The sequence below is a fragment of the Anolis sagrei genome, chromosome 2 (assembly GCF_037176765.1).
Source record: "Anolis sagrei isolate rAnoSag1 chromosome 2, rAnoSag1.mat, whole genome shotgun sequence".
NCBI classification, from domain to species: domain Eukaryota; kingdom Metazoa; phylum Chordata; class Lepidosauria; order Squamata; family Dactyloidae; genus Anolis; species Anolis sagrei.
Genome location: NC_090022.1, coordinates 148469175 through 148483316, shown reverse-complemented (window position 1 = coordinate 148483316; position 14142 = coordinate 148469175). Strand labels below are relative to the sequence as shown.

At 40.6% G+C, this 14142-nt stretch overlaps 1 protein-coding gene across 2 annotated transcripts in view; it reads left to right on the top strand.

Moving 5' to 3' along the window:
• COL5A3 (collagen type V alpha 3 chain) overlaps positions 1 to 14142 on the top strand; it is a 180499-nt gene that overhangs the window by 67390 nt on the left and 98967 nt on the right. For both annotated transcript variants that reach the window (XM_067463950.1, XM_060763835.2), the window contains 6 exons: positions 32 to 148; positions 4955 to 5149; positions 10958 to 11005; positions 12705 to 12746; positions 13117 to 13179; positions 13417 to 13491. In XM_067463950.1, coding sequence (XP_067320051.1) covers positions 32 to 148; positions 4955 to 5149; positions 10958 to 11005; positions 12705 to 12746; positions 13117 to 13179; positions 13417 to 13491 — 540 coding nt within the window. The remainder of the gene's footprint in view (positions 1 to 31; positions 149 to 4954; positions 5150 to 10957; positions 11006 to 12704; positions 12747 to 13116; positions 13180 to 13416; positions 13492 to 14142) is intronic.

Here is a 14142-nt window from a genome sequence, read left to right as displayed (position 1 = left end):
GTTGTTTTTTTTTATACCTGCAATCCCCAAGTATGATGCTCCAACTCCAGCTACCCCTGCATCTGAGTTCTGGGAAGACAGTCCTGATGGGGAGCCTGGAGTCCTTGCCACAGTCACAGTCAACCTGAACTTCACTGACAACTATGAGGTAGGAAGACTTGGGAAATGTGGCTATGGTATCCTCTAGGGTCCACCTCTGAGTTCTCCCAAAAGAGGTATTCACTCGTCTTTGGAGTCTTGGTAAAGTCTCAAACATATAATTCTTGACTTGAAAAAAAAGATTGTGTAGTAGGTATGAAGTCAAAAGAAAGAAGTGAATCCAGAAACAGTGGTCCCCCCTTTGTTCTGTAGAAAGGGAAGACTGAGTCACATATTCAGAGAAAAGATAGCACCCTGGCTTAATGCAATATCACCACTTTAAAATGTATATATACATACTTTTGATTATTCTATTAATTTTCATTCTGTTGTAAATGTTTATTTTTTTCTTTCCAAAAATAGCATAATTAAAGATCCATGGAAAACTAGAATGTGAGAAGGGTTTTTCTTTAGTGAGGCCAGGGATTAGTTGCCTGCCAGTGAGATGTGCTCCAGTGTGTTGTTCCCCTGCACCCCATATAGCACACAGCCCTCTTGGCCCCCACCCAGCAGCCATTTAGGCTGGGAAAAATCCTTTATTTGGAGACAGTAGTAGGCTTTTGTCAAGACTAATGACAATGTGGCAATCAGGTGATTGAAGAATGTATATCTCACAATTTGGGATAAATTAACCTTCTGCATGTGTTATGATTCCCTGAACACTGATTCCTCCCTGTGACAAATAGACTTTAGAAAGCCTACCATTTACTCCAGTCCCCCCCCCCCCCCAAGGTCCTATGAAAGAGATTATAGAGTATGCATTTATGAAAGTGTGTATGTGGGATTATCTGTCAGAATGTATGTTTTGCCTATGTAAATTCATGTGTGCCTGACTATTTTATTTATTTATTTGACTTGTATACTGCCACTCCCAATTTGGCTCAGAGCAGTTTACAGCAGTAGATTAAAACAATACAACCAACTTTAAAATACAATAAAAATGAGAACAGACATAGTCCCGAGTTATTCACCTATCGAAAGCTTGTCGGAAAAGAAAGGTTTTACAGGCTTTCTGAAAAGCAAGTAGCTCTCGGATGGTTCGGGTTTCAACTGGCAAGGCATTCCATAAATAAGGGGCCACAATCGAGAACGCTCTCTGCCTAGTAGAGGACAGATGATAAGTCCGGATGCTGGGGACTTCAAGCAAATTTTGGTCTTCGGACCAAAGTAATCTCGGGTTGGTAGGGGGATAAGCGGGACGTCATGTATGCCAGCGCCAGACCATATAAGGCCTTAAAGGTTAGTACCAACACCTTGAAAGTAATCCGGTACTCAATCGGGAGCCAGTGGAGCTGTTGTAGAATTGGGGTAATACGACACCTTGCCGGCACCCCGGTGAGAAGACGAGCCACTGCATTTTGCACCAGCTTCAGTTTCCAGATCACTGACAAAGGAAGGCCAATGTAGAGGGCATTTCAGTAGTCACAGTAGTCAAGCCTCGAGATGACCGTCACCTGGATCACCGTAGTCAGGTCGTTCCTAGATAGGAAGGGAGCCAGTCGCCTAGCCTGACGTAGGTGGAAAAATGCAGATCTGCTCACAGCAGAGACCTGGACCTCCATTGTGAGCAGCGGGTCCAATAAGACACCAAGGCTTTTTACAGAAGGTGACGGACGTAGTGTCTCGCCATCCAGGGTAGGCAGCTGGATCTCCCTCCCACCTGGACGGCCCAGCCAAAGGATGTCCGTCTTCGCTGGATTCACCTTCAACCTGCTGGCACGCAACCATCCAGTAACGGCCTCAAGGCACTGATAGAAATTTTTAGGTACAGAGTCCAGCTAGCCCTCCATCCTCAGAACGAGCTGAGTGTCATCAGCGGACCATGTGTAAATGGGAAGAGAATAATTTTGAACTTGAGCTAATGGAGTGTGTATATGATATTGACACAACCTACTATCCAACCACTGGTAAGAAATGTGACCCATGGAGTTTTCCCATCCCTTTTCTACTTACATTCTTCAGAGACATCCTGTTTTCCTCTTACAAGCCTATTTTGAGGCTTGGCAATATTTAGAGATTGTTTGACCATCTCTTAAATTGCAGGAAGGTTACAAGATTATGGTGTAGTGCTCAGATCACTTTCTGTGCACTGTAGAGGCAGGACATGTTCTTTGGACCATCCTCAAAAAAAAAAATCGAGTGCCCTGACAAATTTGTCAACATCCTGTGGCTCCTCCATGATGACAACAGTCTGGGACAGCAATGGCTCCCAAAGTGACCCATTTAAGTTGCAATCAGGTGTCAAACAGGGATGTGTTATTGCCCCAACCTTATTTTCCATCTTCATCACTATGATACTTTACCTTGTTGATGGAAAGCTTCCTACTGGAGTGGAAATTATCTATTAGACAGATGGCAAGCTATTTAACCTCAAAGACAAAATCAAGGTCACAACAACACCTCTTATGAACTCCAATATGCTGATGACAGTGTCATTTGTACACATTCAGAAGACGACCTACAATCCACTTTAAACACTTTTGAAGAAGCATATGAGAAACCCGATCCGTCATTGAACATGTTGGATAACAGGAAAAGAGATTTAAAGATGGGCTCAAAGCCAACCTTAAAAACTGTGGTATAAACACTGAGAACTGGGAAGCCCTGGCCCTTGAGCGCTCATGCTGGAGATCAGCTGTGACCGGCAGTGCTATAGAATTTGAAGAGGCACGAATGGAGGGTGAAAGAAAGAAACATGCGCAGAGGAAGGTGCATCAAGCCAACTCCAACCGGGACAGCCTTCCACCTGGAAACCGATGCCCTCACTGCGGGAGAAGATGCAGGTAAAGAATCAGGCTCCACAGTCACCTATGGACCCATCGCCAGGACACTGAACTTGGAGGATAATCTTACTCAGACAACAAGGGATCACCTAAGTAAGTAAGTAAAGTAAGTAAGATTCTTTACATAGATTTTATGATTCTATGACTGTCCACCTCCTCCATTACATCTGTGTTGCTAAAGGTTGTACCTGGTTTTTCTATCTGAAGACTCAGAAGTCTGTACTTTTAATAACTGTACCATGCTGCCTTTCATTCACAATATAGATAAATAATTAACCTTTCCTTTAAAAAAGCCTTTAAAGTGGTTCCTATTGCAGTGCAGATTTTACTGTTGAATAGGTTGCACAAAATGGCCTTTCACTGACAGTTGTTCAGAACCTTAGTGCTTGAACCCTTGTTGAATGTCTCCTTCTCACAGTAGGAGACGCACAGGCCTTATAGCACTTCCTTGATCAAACTAACACCGGGAGAATACAGCTATAGTTTACTGCTGTTTCCTTTGGATTATCGAAAGAGATGCTGTGGACAGTTCTAGGGTAGGGGGTGTAACTACTACTGTTGAAGGCAGAAATAATTGGGCAGTCCATCCTTTTCCAAGGGAGCATTTTCTATACTCTCTTATTTGGTACAAGAAAGTAGCAGATTGTGGTTAATTTTCTTTCTCAGCATGTGGGATAAAACAAATAGAAAAGGCTACAGTTTTGTTTTTGCAGACTGACAGCACAAGGTATTGCTTACAGTCGAAATGAATGAAAGGATGTGCCATTTCATTCATAAAGGAAAGAGCAAATCATATTTCCTCCTTGCCTTTAACTTGATGTACATAGCTTTCTTGAGAGAGTCTATCCACATATAATGAGGTCTTCCTCTTTATTATTGCCTTTACAAAGCATTGGTGTCTTTTCTAATGAGTCATGTCTTCTTATGATATATTCAAATGGCAGCCTCAGCTTAGGCTGCTTGGCCATCTAGGGATAGTTCAAGCTTGGATCCATTTATTTGGGTAGCAGTGCTACCATAACTTCTTAAAATTATAGAATCATACAGTTGGGAGAGACCACATGGGAGATTCCATTCCAACCCCCCGCTATGCAGAAAAAAGCACAGTCAAAGCACTCCCAACAGATGGCCATCTGGCCTTTGTTTAAAAGGCTCCAATGAAGAAGCTACCACCATGCTCTGAGGCAGAGAGTTCCACTGTTGAACAGCTCTTACAGTCAGGAAGTTCTTCCTAATGTTCAGGTGGAATCTCATTTCCTGTAATTGAACCCATTGCCACACAAAACCATGCCATCCAGTACAATATTTATTTATTTATTTATTTATTTACTTTGCTTGTATACCGCACTATCTCAGCCCGTAGGCGGTTCACAGCCAGGACAATATACAAGGTGCACAACATTAGCATTTAAAACAGTAACTAAATCAACTACATCAATATAACAATACAGCAGAACATCAATATAGCATCTATACATCTATATAACTAATCCATCACGTCTCAACAGCAAAATCATAATCCGATCTCCTCGTCCAATAGAAACCTAGTGCCATGGTGGACTACAAAAATACTTCTGAATTTTCTGTAGCTACATGGGTTAATTGTATCGTCTACACTACACACAGAATATTTCATTATGATCTATGCATTTCCATTCCTCTTCAAGTATTGATGTTATGACTGTTGTTATATCATTTTCTTACTCACTTTATAGATTATCTGTCTTTTATAGTACTAACATCTATATGTGTGCAAATGTACATATACATGTATAATCCTTGAATCAAACCAAGTAAAGAGTAGTACAAAAATCATGTATATATACTCTCAGGTGGGTGAATACTACTCCTCATAGGACTGGATGAATAAAAGTTCTTACCTTGAAAAAGGACATAAAATGTAATGGACAAGAAAAAGTGTGAGAGAGCTTATGTATGTCATTCAGAAGGATGAAAATGGGGCTACCGATGAATCTGCAAGTTACAAGGAAAAACACCCATGAAACTGTGCTTCATTTCTTCTCTTCTAACAGGACCTTCTTGGTGAGGAGTATGTGATCAATGAAGACACAGAAGTGGACTCCAATGGCACTTACAGAGAATATGACGAGAGACTTGACTACCGAATGAGAGACTATGAGGATTACTATGACCGCAATGATGACAGCAGGGAAGATGGACGGTATGACCCAGCAGAGAGATCTGAAGGGACCCTTCAGATTCCCAAGGTAATAGCTATAGAGATGACAATTGTGATGATGTAGTAATTATAGTAATAATTATTTCTTATCCAGTTCTCTGGTGGATCAAGATGGGGAATGGTAATGGTATTAAAACCATAAGTTTTAATAAATATAAAACATATAAAAGCATATAAAGTCAATGCGTATTAAAATCAATCATTGCATCAATCAGTGAAACCATAATCTAAAACTAATCCACCAAAAGAGACTTGTCTTTACTACATATTTAAACCTAGACAGCATCTTGAGTTGATAAATCTCTTCTAGCAGGCCATTCCACAATCTGGGTGAACCTGAAATGGCCTCTGGGTAATGGTCATCCTACGTTTGGTTGACTGATGTAGATGTCCCCAAGAAGATTTGAATGTGTGGGTCAGGTTATACAGGAAGACCCTGTAGGTAACCTGGACCCAAACCACACAGGGCTTCAAATTAATAACCAACACTTTGTACTTTGTCCAGAAATAGATTGATAGCGAGTACCATGATTTTAATAGTGGTGTAATATGAGTTTTTTTAAACATTATTTTTTATTTTGGATCATGCAAGTTTGTTGTTTATTTGAGCTATATAACATATCTACAATTCCTCTCAAGAATATATTGGTGTAATATTGTTAGTCTTAGATGTACCAGTAACAAACGTGGCTGCCATGTTTTGAAGTAATTGAAGTTTCTGAACTTGATGCAGAGGTAGTCCAATATACAGCACAGTTTGAGCTCACCTGCACATGGATCACCGTATTTCAGTATATGTCTTTGAATGAAAGATAAATCTCTGAATGGCAGATACATCTCTTAATGACAGTTATGTCTCTGTGTGACAGTTCAGAGCCTGACTGTGGTGTAGAAAAAAACCCATTCTCATTCTGGAGTATTGATCCTATCTCTTTCAAGTGAGGGACTTCATCTGGGTGCAGATGTGCATTTTTATCTCAGAGTGCATCTCGTCTCAATGACTTAATTGATAGTTTTGTTAATGTGAATAGGATTTGGGACATCATTGGGACTACTAGTCCCACTCGCTTTTCAGTGATTTGATTCCACCAGTTTTTCACTTCATTCCAGCTGTCATGTGTCATGTGATTCTGTTTGTGTGTCCAAACCCTGCAGGGTTGGCTGGTGGAAATTGGAAGCTGCGTAAAAACAGAATGAGCAGTGTTTTGAGCAGGGAATGAGAGATCAAACAGAAACATGAGGCATTTGAAATGGAAGTTAATATTTATAAAATACATTCTGGAAGGTCCACAAAAGAGAACCTCCTGCAGGAAGCTCTAAGAACAAAATTATATCTCTGTGTGGCATGTGTTCTTCAGATTGCAGGTCTTAGAGAACTCCTGCCTACATGAAGGCAAGAGAAATCAATGTGGTGTGACTGTTAAGTTTCAACAGGAGAGAGGGATCAGCAGGAGCATAGTCAAGACCCAGAGGCTCCAATGGATAATGGAAATCTAAATTTCTGTTAGGATTTACAAACTTTGGAAATAGATCAGTAAATAAGGGAGTTGGCTGGATTCCAGAATATGTAGATAAACTGCCACTGATTTCCAGAAACAGGAATAGTATCCATTGGCTATTCATCTTTTTAATGTACATTTTGTTACAATTTGATGCTCTAATTTGGGGCTATCTTTGAAAAATGTCTGGAATCTTCTGGTGATCTAGAATACTGTGGTTGTTGTTTTGAATAGTTACAGGAAGCATGTGATTCTCATGTTGAAACTGTTCAAGTGATCGTTCTTGTTTCAAGCAGAATTCAAAGTGTTGGCTAGGATCTAGAAAACACTATATTTGGAAATGATGTGTAGAATTTTTTTTGAAATACTCTATTCTCTCATAACAGTGGAGGCCTTTGTTTTAGGCTTAGAGTCTTGTTTGGTGATTGAGGTGCAAAGAAAAAGCCTTCTTGGTGGTTGCTCCAGGCTGTGGAAGGCATTGCCAAGAGGGGTTAGATCCACCCGGTTCAATATTGTTCTTCCTTTTCCAGGCAAAACACTTTTTATTCTGACGGTACTTTACCATGTAGCTGGATGGCTGTTGAAGAAGTTTTAATTGGATGTTTTATTTCTTTCTTGCTGAAATCTTTCTATTTGTATTTTTTAAAACTGCATATTTTATTTATGTTAATTTTATTCTTGTCAGTGCATTGTGTGCCTTTTTTGTCAGAAAGATGTAAAATTAACAAACAAATGTAAAAGACATGCTGCCATGCCTGGTATCAGTGCAATTTTGTCAGAACCAACTTAAACAAAAAATACCTAATGAAATCGAAAGCCACCAATCAACTGTCTATACATATTTTTAAAAAAGAAACAAATGCTTTTATAGGGGCAATGATGGAGGGTAGTAGTTGCACCAATTTTACAATTTTGTACATAGCTCAGATACATTTTTCTTGGGTATCAGTGATGAAACTGTAAATTATGATGCGGGGGAATTTGTCATGGAGTTTGTACATGTCTTACACATATACTGAAGGACAGCAGTAGGTAGCATAAGTCACCGATTTATTAAGACCAGCATGACTCCAGTCCTATATGGTTAAATTGGAGTTAGCTGCAGTCACTTCCACTTCTTACTTCTGATTTTATAGCTTGAGCTTGTAAATACAGGTAGCCCCTGAGTTACAAGCACCCAACTTTCAAATGACCCATAGTTAAGAACGGGGGCGAGACAACAGGAAGTGAAAGAAGTCTACCCCTAGGAAGGGAAATTCACTACTGAAAAAGTTATTATGATGTCTCCACTGAAGCTTTATCACTAATCCTTATTTCCACAACAAGCCATTTTTTTTTTCAAAATCCAAATATCACATGCATAGAAAGTGAGGCAAAATCTTCTGAATAGGGACACAGATAGAAAAACAAACACCACAGGGTGTTAACTCTTCCTCTTACTATCCAAAACGTGTGTGTTTGTGTGTGTGTGTGCATGCTTGCGCATGCGTGCGCACGCGCACACACACACACACAGAGCTGGAGTTACACTTTAAAAATGTACCTGTTACAACTTACAAACAAATTCAACTAGGGGACTATCTGTATATTAATCCTTAACAACAAAATATTCAGCCAGTGTAAATGCAACATATTAATTTTAATTACAAATATATGTGTAATTGCTTTTCGGTTGCCTTCCAACTTTCAGTGGCCCCTTAATTTTATAGGACATTTTGAGGCAAGGCATACTTAGAGGTAATTTCATCCATTTCTTCACTAGAATTAGAATCTCCAGATCTGCCATTCATTGACAGTCTCCCATCCAAATATTAAATGGGGCTGACCCTGCTTAGTTTCCAGGATCAGATGCCTTTAGGATCTTTACACCCTCAGGTACAATCATGGCATCACAACTTATGTTATGGACATAGAAACTATCAAGTTGAATATTGCATCTGTTGTCATTCTTGTTTTTTTCCATCATGCTTTTGCTCTCAGTGATTAACAAACAGAACATACAAAATTAGCAAAAGGTTTCATATTCTGCCTTCATCATATGCCAAAGATAAAACTGAACAGCATCCAAGGTGGCTTTTCAGAACATTGTTTCCAGAAATCCTTTAGGCTGAGGATTGCTGGAGTAAGGGTCTTAAGTCTATAAACCCAGACATTCGCTTGTTTGTCCAAAATGCCTGAAGGAGTTGGTACCTCAATAATGAAAGGGGCAAACAAGAGAGGCTGTGATGTCACAAGTGGAAATGCCTGGCCACTGGTTGCTCCAGCTTCCTGGTCAGGATTGTAGGCTTGTAATTCCTGAAATGTATATACAACTCTGTGGTTGTTTTCCTCACATACTACAGATGACATCCTGTATATCTTCATTCAATTATATAAATAAGATTGCAGGACATGCGGGTATTTAATATAGTAAGTCCTGCCAGTTTGACTCTTAATACTGGTAGTCTGTTTAAGGTACTTACACATGGTGTCCCACTGTGAATCACAAGGGTTTGATCTTGGGGTAGTAACTGGTATTTTCAGGATACCTTTTACCAGCAGCTTCTGTAGATTTGGTGGCTATCAAAAAGCTTGAATGAGAAATTTTCTGATGGCACTAGCAAGTTGCTAAAAATAGATAACATTTTCTAAGAGAGATAGTTATGAAATGCTGGAGGGAAGCTGCCACTGTGGTGTGTGTGGTGGTCCTTGGATCACATTCATTATTCATTATGAAGTGAAGTAGTGCAAATCTTCAAAAATACTTGCATGGGTACTAAGAAAATGCAGTTGGGATAGAGTTGTAGCTATGCAGCAGATGCTACCCAAGTCAAAAGTACTTTTATCTCTTTCCTCTTCCAAGAAATTGTCTCAAGTAAAAAAGGTAAAATGTATACTGAAGTGGTTTCTTAGAACATTATGTCTTTGTTCATCTTGAGGTTCTCCAAAAATGTTCATGAGAAACTGGGCAGCAAAAGAGACTAACCTAATACTAATGATTGATGTCTATTCATAACAGGCTTTCCTGGTGCCATCGTGCAGTTTTGGCTCTTCGAGGTCCTCCTCTCAGCCACTTCACCAACCCATAAACCATTATAGACTTAATGTACATTAGGAATTGAAACCACGTGCCATCTTTCACCAGGCCGTGTCTTTGTGAGGGAAGCTGGCATTTGATCTAGCCAATCAAAGCTGTGATGCCCTTAGCTTTCTGAGTCAGGCTCATGCAAATTCATCACAGATTCAGACAGAGTGTTGTGCAAGTTACTTGACAAGGCCAAGGTTTGGAACTGGAATAGGGCATGCTGGTTAACATTTTACTCTATTGGCTAAACAGTTGAGAGACCTATATAAATGTACATACATACATCCCTCATATTTGGTACTGTATCTTTATACCAAATTGTAGTTAAGGAATGAGGGCATGGGATGAATGTTCCAGGTGTTTTGGACTTGCTGTTAGGAATTGTGGGAGTTGAAGTCCAAAACACCTGGAGGGCCGAAGTTTGCCCATGCCTGCTCTAGTAACACATGCATGAGAGACCACCAATGAATCCTAGGTACTTATAGGACAGACATGGGCAAACTTTAGCCCTCCAGGTGTTTTGGACCCTCCCCCCCAGGGGGTGAGAAGGGCGGGGTAGAAATGACCGAAATAAATAAATAAATAAATAAATAAATAAATAAATAAATAGGACTTTAATTCCCACAATTCCTAACAGCCTACTGTCTGTTAGGAATTGTGGGAGTTGAAGTCCAAAACACCTGGAGAGGCCAAGTTTATCCATTCCTGAACAAGGATCTGGCAAAACAACCTCTGAGAAGTCCTTGTCTAAGAAAATCCCTGGAATCCATGAAGTCACAGGCGACTTGAAGTTACACACACTCACACACACACATACACACACACACACTCACTCCTTCTCTAGTAGCACTTTGCATAAATAACATGTACACCGGTGTGAAAATTGGACATATTAATGCACATTAGGAATTGAATCTGAGCACAAAATATTGTACATGCACACATTTCCATTCCTACATACCAAAAAGCAAGTTTTTAAAGTTTTAATCATTCTGAATCTCTTCAGTTCCTCAGTTGGATGTTACATCCTTCGTGTCATTGTGTACCTTCAAGTAATTTCGGATGTATAAGGTGAACTTATGACAGAGTTTTCTGACTGTGTGACTTGCCCAAATATCCCAGTGGGTTTCCATGGATGAGCAGAAATGTGAACTCTAGTCTCCAGAGCCTTAAGCTCAGACTAGTACACCATGCCCAAAGAAAAGGCCAATTTGTCTGTCTGGTACTGCTTGATCATTGTAGTAATGATTTGTTTCTTTTATGTCTGTATCAGGAAACCAACCTCAAAGGAGAGAAAGGAGAGCCAGCCATAATCGAGCCTGTGAGTATGTTATGCCTTCTATCCTCCTGACATCAGTGAGGATGGAAGAAGTACCTTTCTAGCACTAAATAGAGGCCTGAGCATTGTGGTCAGTCAAATTTGAATTCTGGAAGAATAAACATTTCTAAATCTAGTCATTTCCAAATAGCAGAGAAGGTACCACTGCTAGGTCATGAGAGCCTTTTGGTGGCAGCCTGCCCGGAGAGCATATCAGATATGATGCAGCCTCTGGGACACAGACCGAAACTAGCAATTATTGGTTCTCAAAACAAGACAAAAGCTCGTTGAGTATTTCCTGGGCCAGGAAGTTTGCTCATAAGTATGCTTTTGAAAAATCCATTTATAAGGACTTAATCATATGAAACCAGCATTGAAACAGGACTATGACAGCACCTGTTACTGTGTGCATCCTTTTGCCTGCCTGATTTCTCCCCACAATAAATCCATTTCCTATCAATAGGAAAATCTGCCAATAATGGTAGGTCACATCACACTACATTTCCATCATTTAACTGGTGAGAGAGGACTATTTTACTGCTGTGTTGGCATGCTGGCATTGAAGTGACATCAAAGACAGGATTCTCCCTCTCTCACACTCTTTTCCCATTCCCTTTTTCCCTAGATTAATTTTTGGATTTAAAGTTTTACTTGAACTATAAAATATATATGAAATTATAAAATTGCTTTTATAACTATTAAAAAATTACAAAGCATTATAAGTGTGGAAGGCTGGGGTTGTGAGGTAATGCGAAAGTAGTTCAGGACCACAAATTGGCAAAAAGAAATGTGGAATTGTGGGAATACTCATGCTGGTATGTTGCCACTACCAGCGATTATGTTACTGCCATGGAATAGTGGCTTTGTGTGATATAGTCCTTAATGCTCATGAACACTTTCATTTTCTGCTACACTAATGCCGTACCAGCTTAGTAAGGTAGATTTGAATCATAGCTGTGCATTGCATGATTAGTATTCTCAACAACTGTGCGCTACTTTGTCCCAACAAAAGCACTTTCATCAGCAATCTGCATCCCAGGTACAATTAATTTGGTCATGAATCATGTTTACTCTTCAAAAGTGCAAGCAACATTAACTATTAATGTAGATGGCTATGGCTGTTGCGCATTTTATGTGCAGTTGGCAATATTATGCAACAGCTTGTTCAATTAAACCGCCAGTTCCCTCCTCACCATGTATTCAGCCAAAATATTCAGAAGTGCTTATGAAAGGCACTTCTCTGGAAATATACACATATACAGATTTTACTTTGTAAAAGCCCAAAGATCATTTTAAGAGTGTTTAAAGGTAACTAAGTTACTTCATGTAACTTTAGGTATTTTCATAGAATTCATAGACTCCCTTTCTTTTTATTGCCTAAATTATGAGTGTTTTTTCATGTCAGGAGCTACTTGAGAAACTGCAAGTTGCTTCTGGTGTGAGAGAATTGCTTGTCTGCAAGGACGTTGCCCAAGGGACATACGGATGTTTTATGTTTTACGATCCTGTGAGAGGCTTCTCTCATGTCCCCGCATGGGGAGTTGGAGCTGACAGAGGGAGCTCAACAAGCTCTCTTCAGAGTTGAACCTCTGACCTGTTGGTCAGCAGTCCTGCCAGCATAAGGGTTTAACCCACTGCACCACCAGAGGCTCCAGATTATGAATGTCAACAGCTCCTAACAATTTTTATCTCTTCATTGCAGGGCACTCGTTTTGAAGGGCCAGCTGGATACCGAGGTCCACAGGTGAGAGAAGGAAGGATAATGGATACTAATTGAGTGTGCCAGAAGATTGTCACCTGGTGTCACTGTCTTCATATCACAAATAATGGCATTAGTTGGGGTGGCTGTGGATCAATTACTCTGTGTCAGCGTGGTCAACTTCAGATGAAGAAACCGAGAAAAGCAATATATTTCATCTTGACCTCATTGGAGAAAAGGAAGAATGTAAATACAGTGAATGCATACAAGCATACACTGAAGCTGCAGTACGGGGGCTCCAAGTACAGTAGTAAAGTGTTGATCTGGAGTTTTTATTTCTCAGTTTGAAAAAGGAATTGAATGTAGGATTTGAGTTGGTGGCTGATGCCTTTTTTCTCTGTTTATCTCTTGCCAGGGTGAGATGGGCCCAATGGGACAGGGAGGACCGCCAGGGTTTCCAGGAGATCCTGGTGAAAAGGTAAGGGAAACTCTGTGTGATTCAAGAGAGAGCCTTCCTCCTCCTTTCTCCTGGGGGTTCCTGATTGTCTCAGAAGGTGGAAGGAGGGGGTTGGGGAAGAGAGGTTAAGGAATCAATGGCACGCGCCCCTCTCCGCGTACCTCAGTGCTGGGAGACAAGTCCTAGCTTGACACAGCTTCTCTAGTGCAACAGTTCATGGGAGTGATTGATGGAGTTTCTTGTTTTCTTTCTGCACAGGGACCACCAGGCCTCCCAGGCCTCCCAGGGGCTGACGGCATCCGTGGACCTCCAGGAACTATGATTATGTTACCAGTAGGTATTAGAGTTAGCTGGGTTAGGTGGTTTGGGGACAGAGAAAAAGAGGGTTAGGTGGTTTGGGGACAGAGAAAAAAAGTGTGGAGACTCCTGTGGTGCCTGTGAGCATTGTTATATACGTGTCTCTGGAAAAGCCATGTTAACACTTACCATGGGATTGGGTACCAGAGGGCAGGCTCTGGAGAGAAGAAACCAAATACAGGATACGGGAAGGAGATTAGTGTACTTGAAGACAGACTTTCCACATGGTTTTGCAAAGGTTAGCTTCACATAGTTAAATGACAGAGGAAAGGGGATGAACTGTGCAGCTCATCCTTCTATTGAAGAGGGTGCTGCAGACCTTTTGCACTGATTTCACCACTAAGACATTTCATTTCCCTTATCGCCTGATAATAATGGCCTTGCAATCAAAATGGAGACATGGCATTGCTTTTAAGTTTTGTAGTCTTGTATGTTTTGATTACAAATATTTTCAGTCTGCTTTATATTATACTAGCTTGGGGACCCGGCGTTGCCCGGGTTATTAGAGAAAGTGGGTAATGGTGGTTCTGTATGCCAAGTTTGGTCTTTATTGGTCTTTGGATAACGGCTGCATTATTTTCAGGGAGTGAAGGTACTTGAAGTCCCATCATCCATGGGCCATCCTCC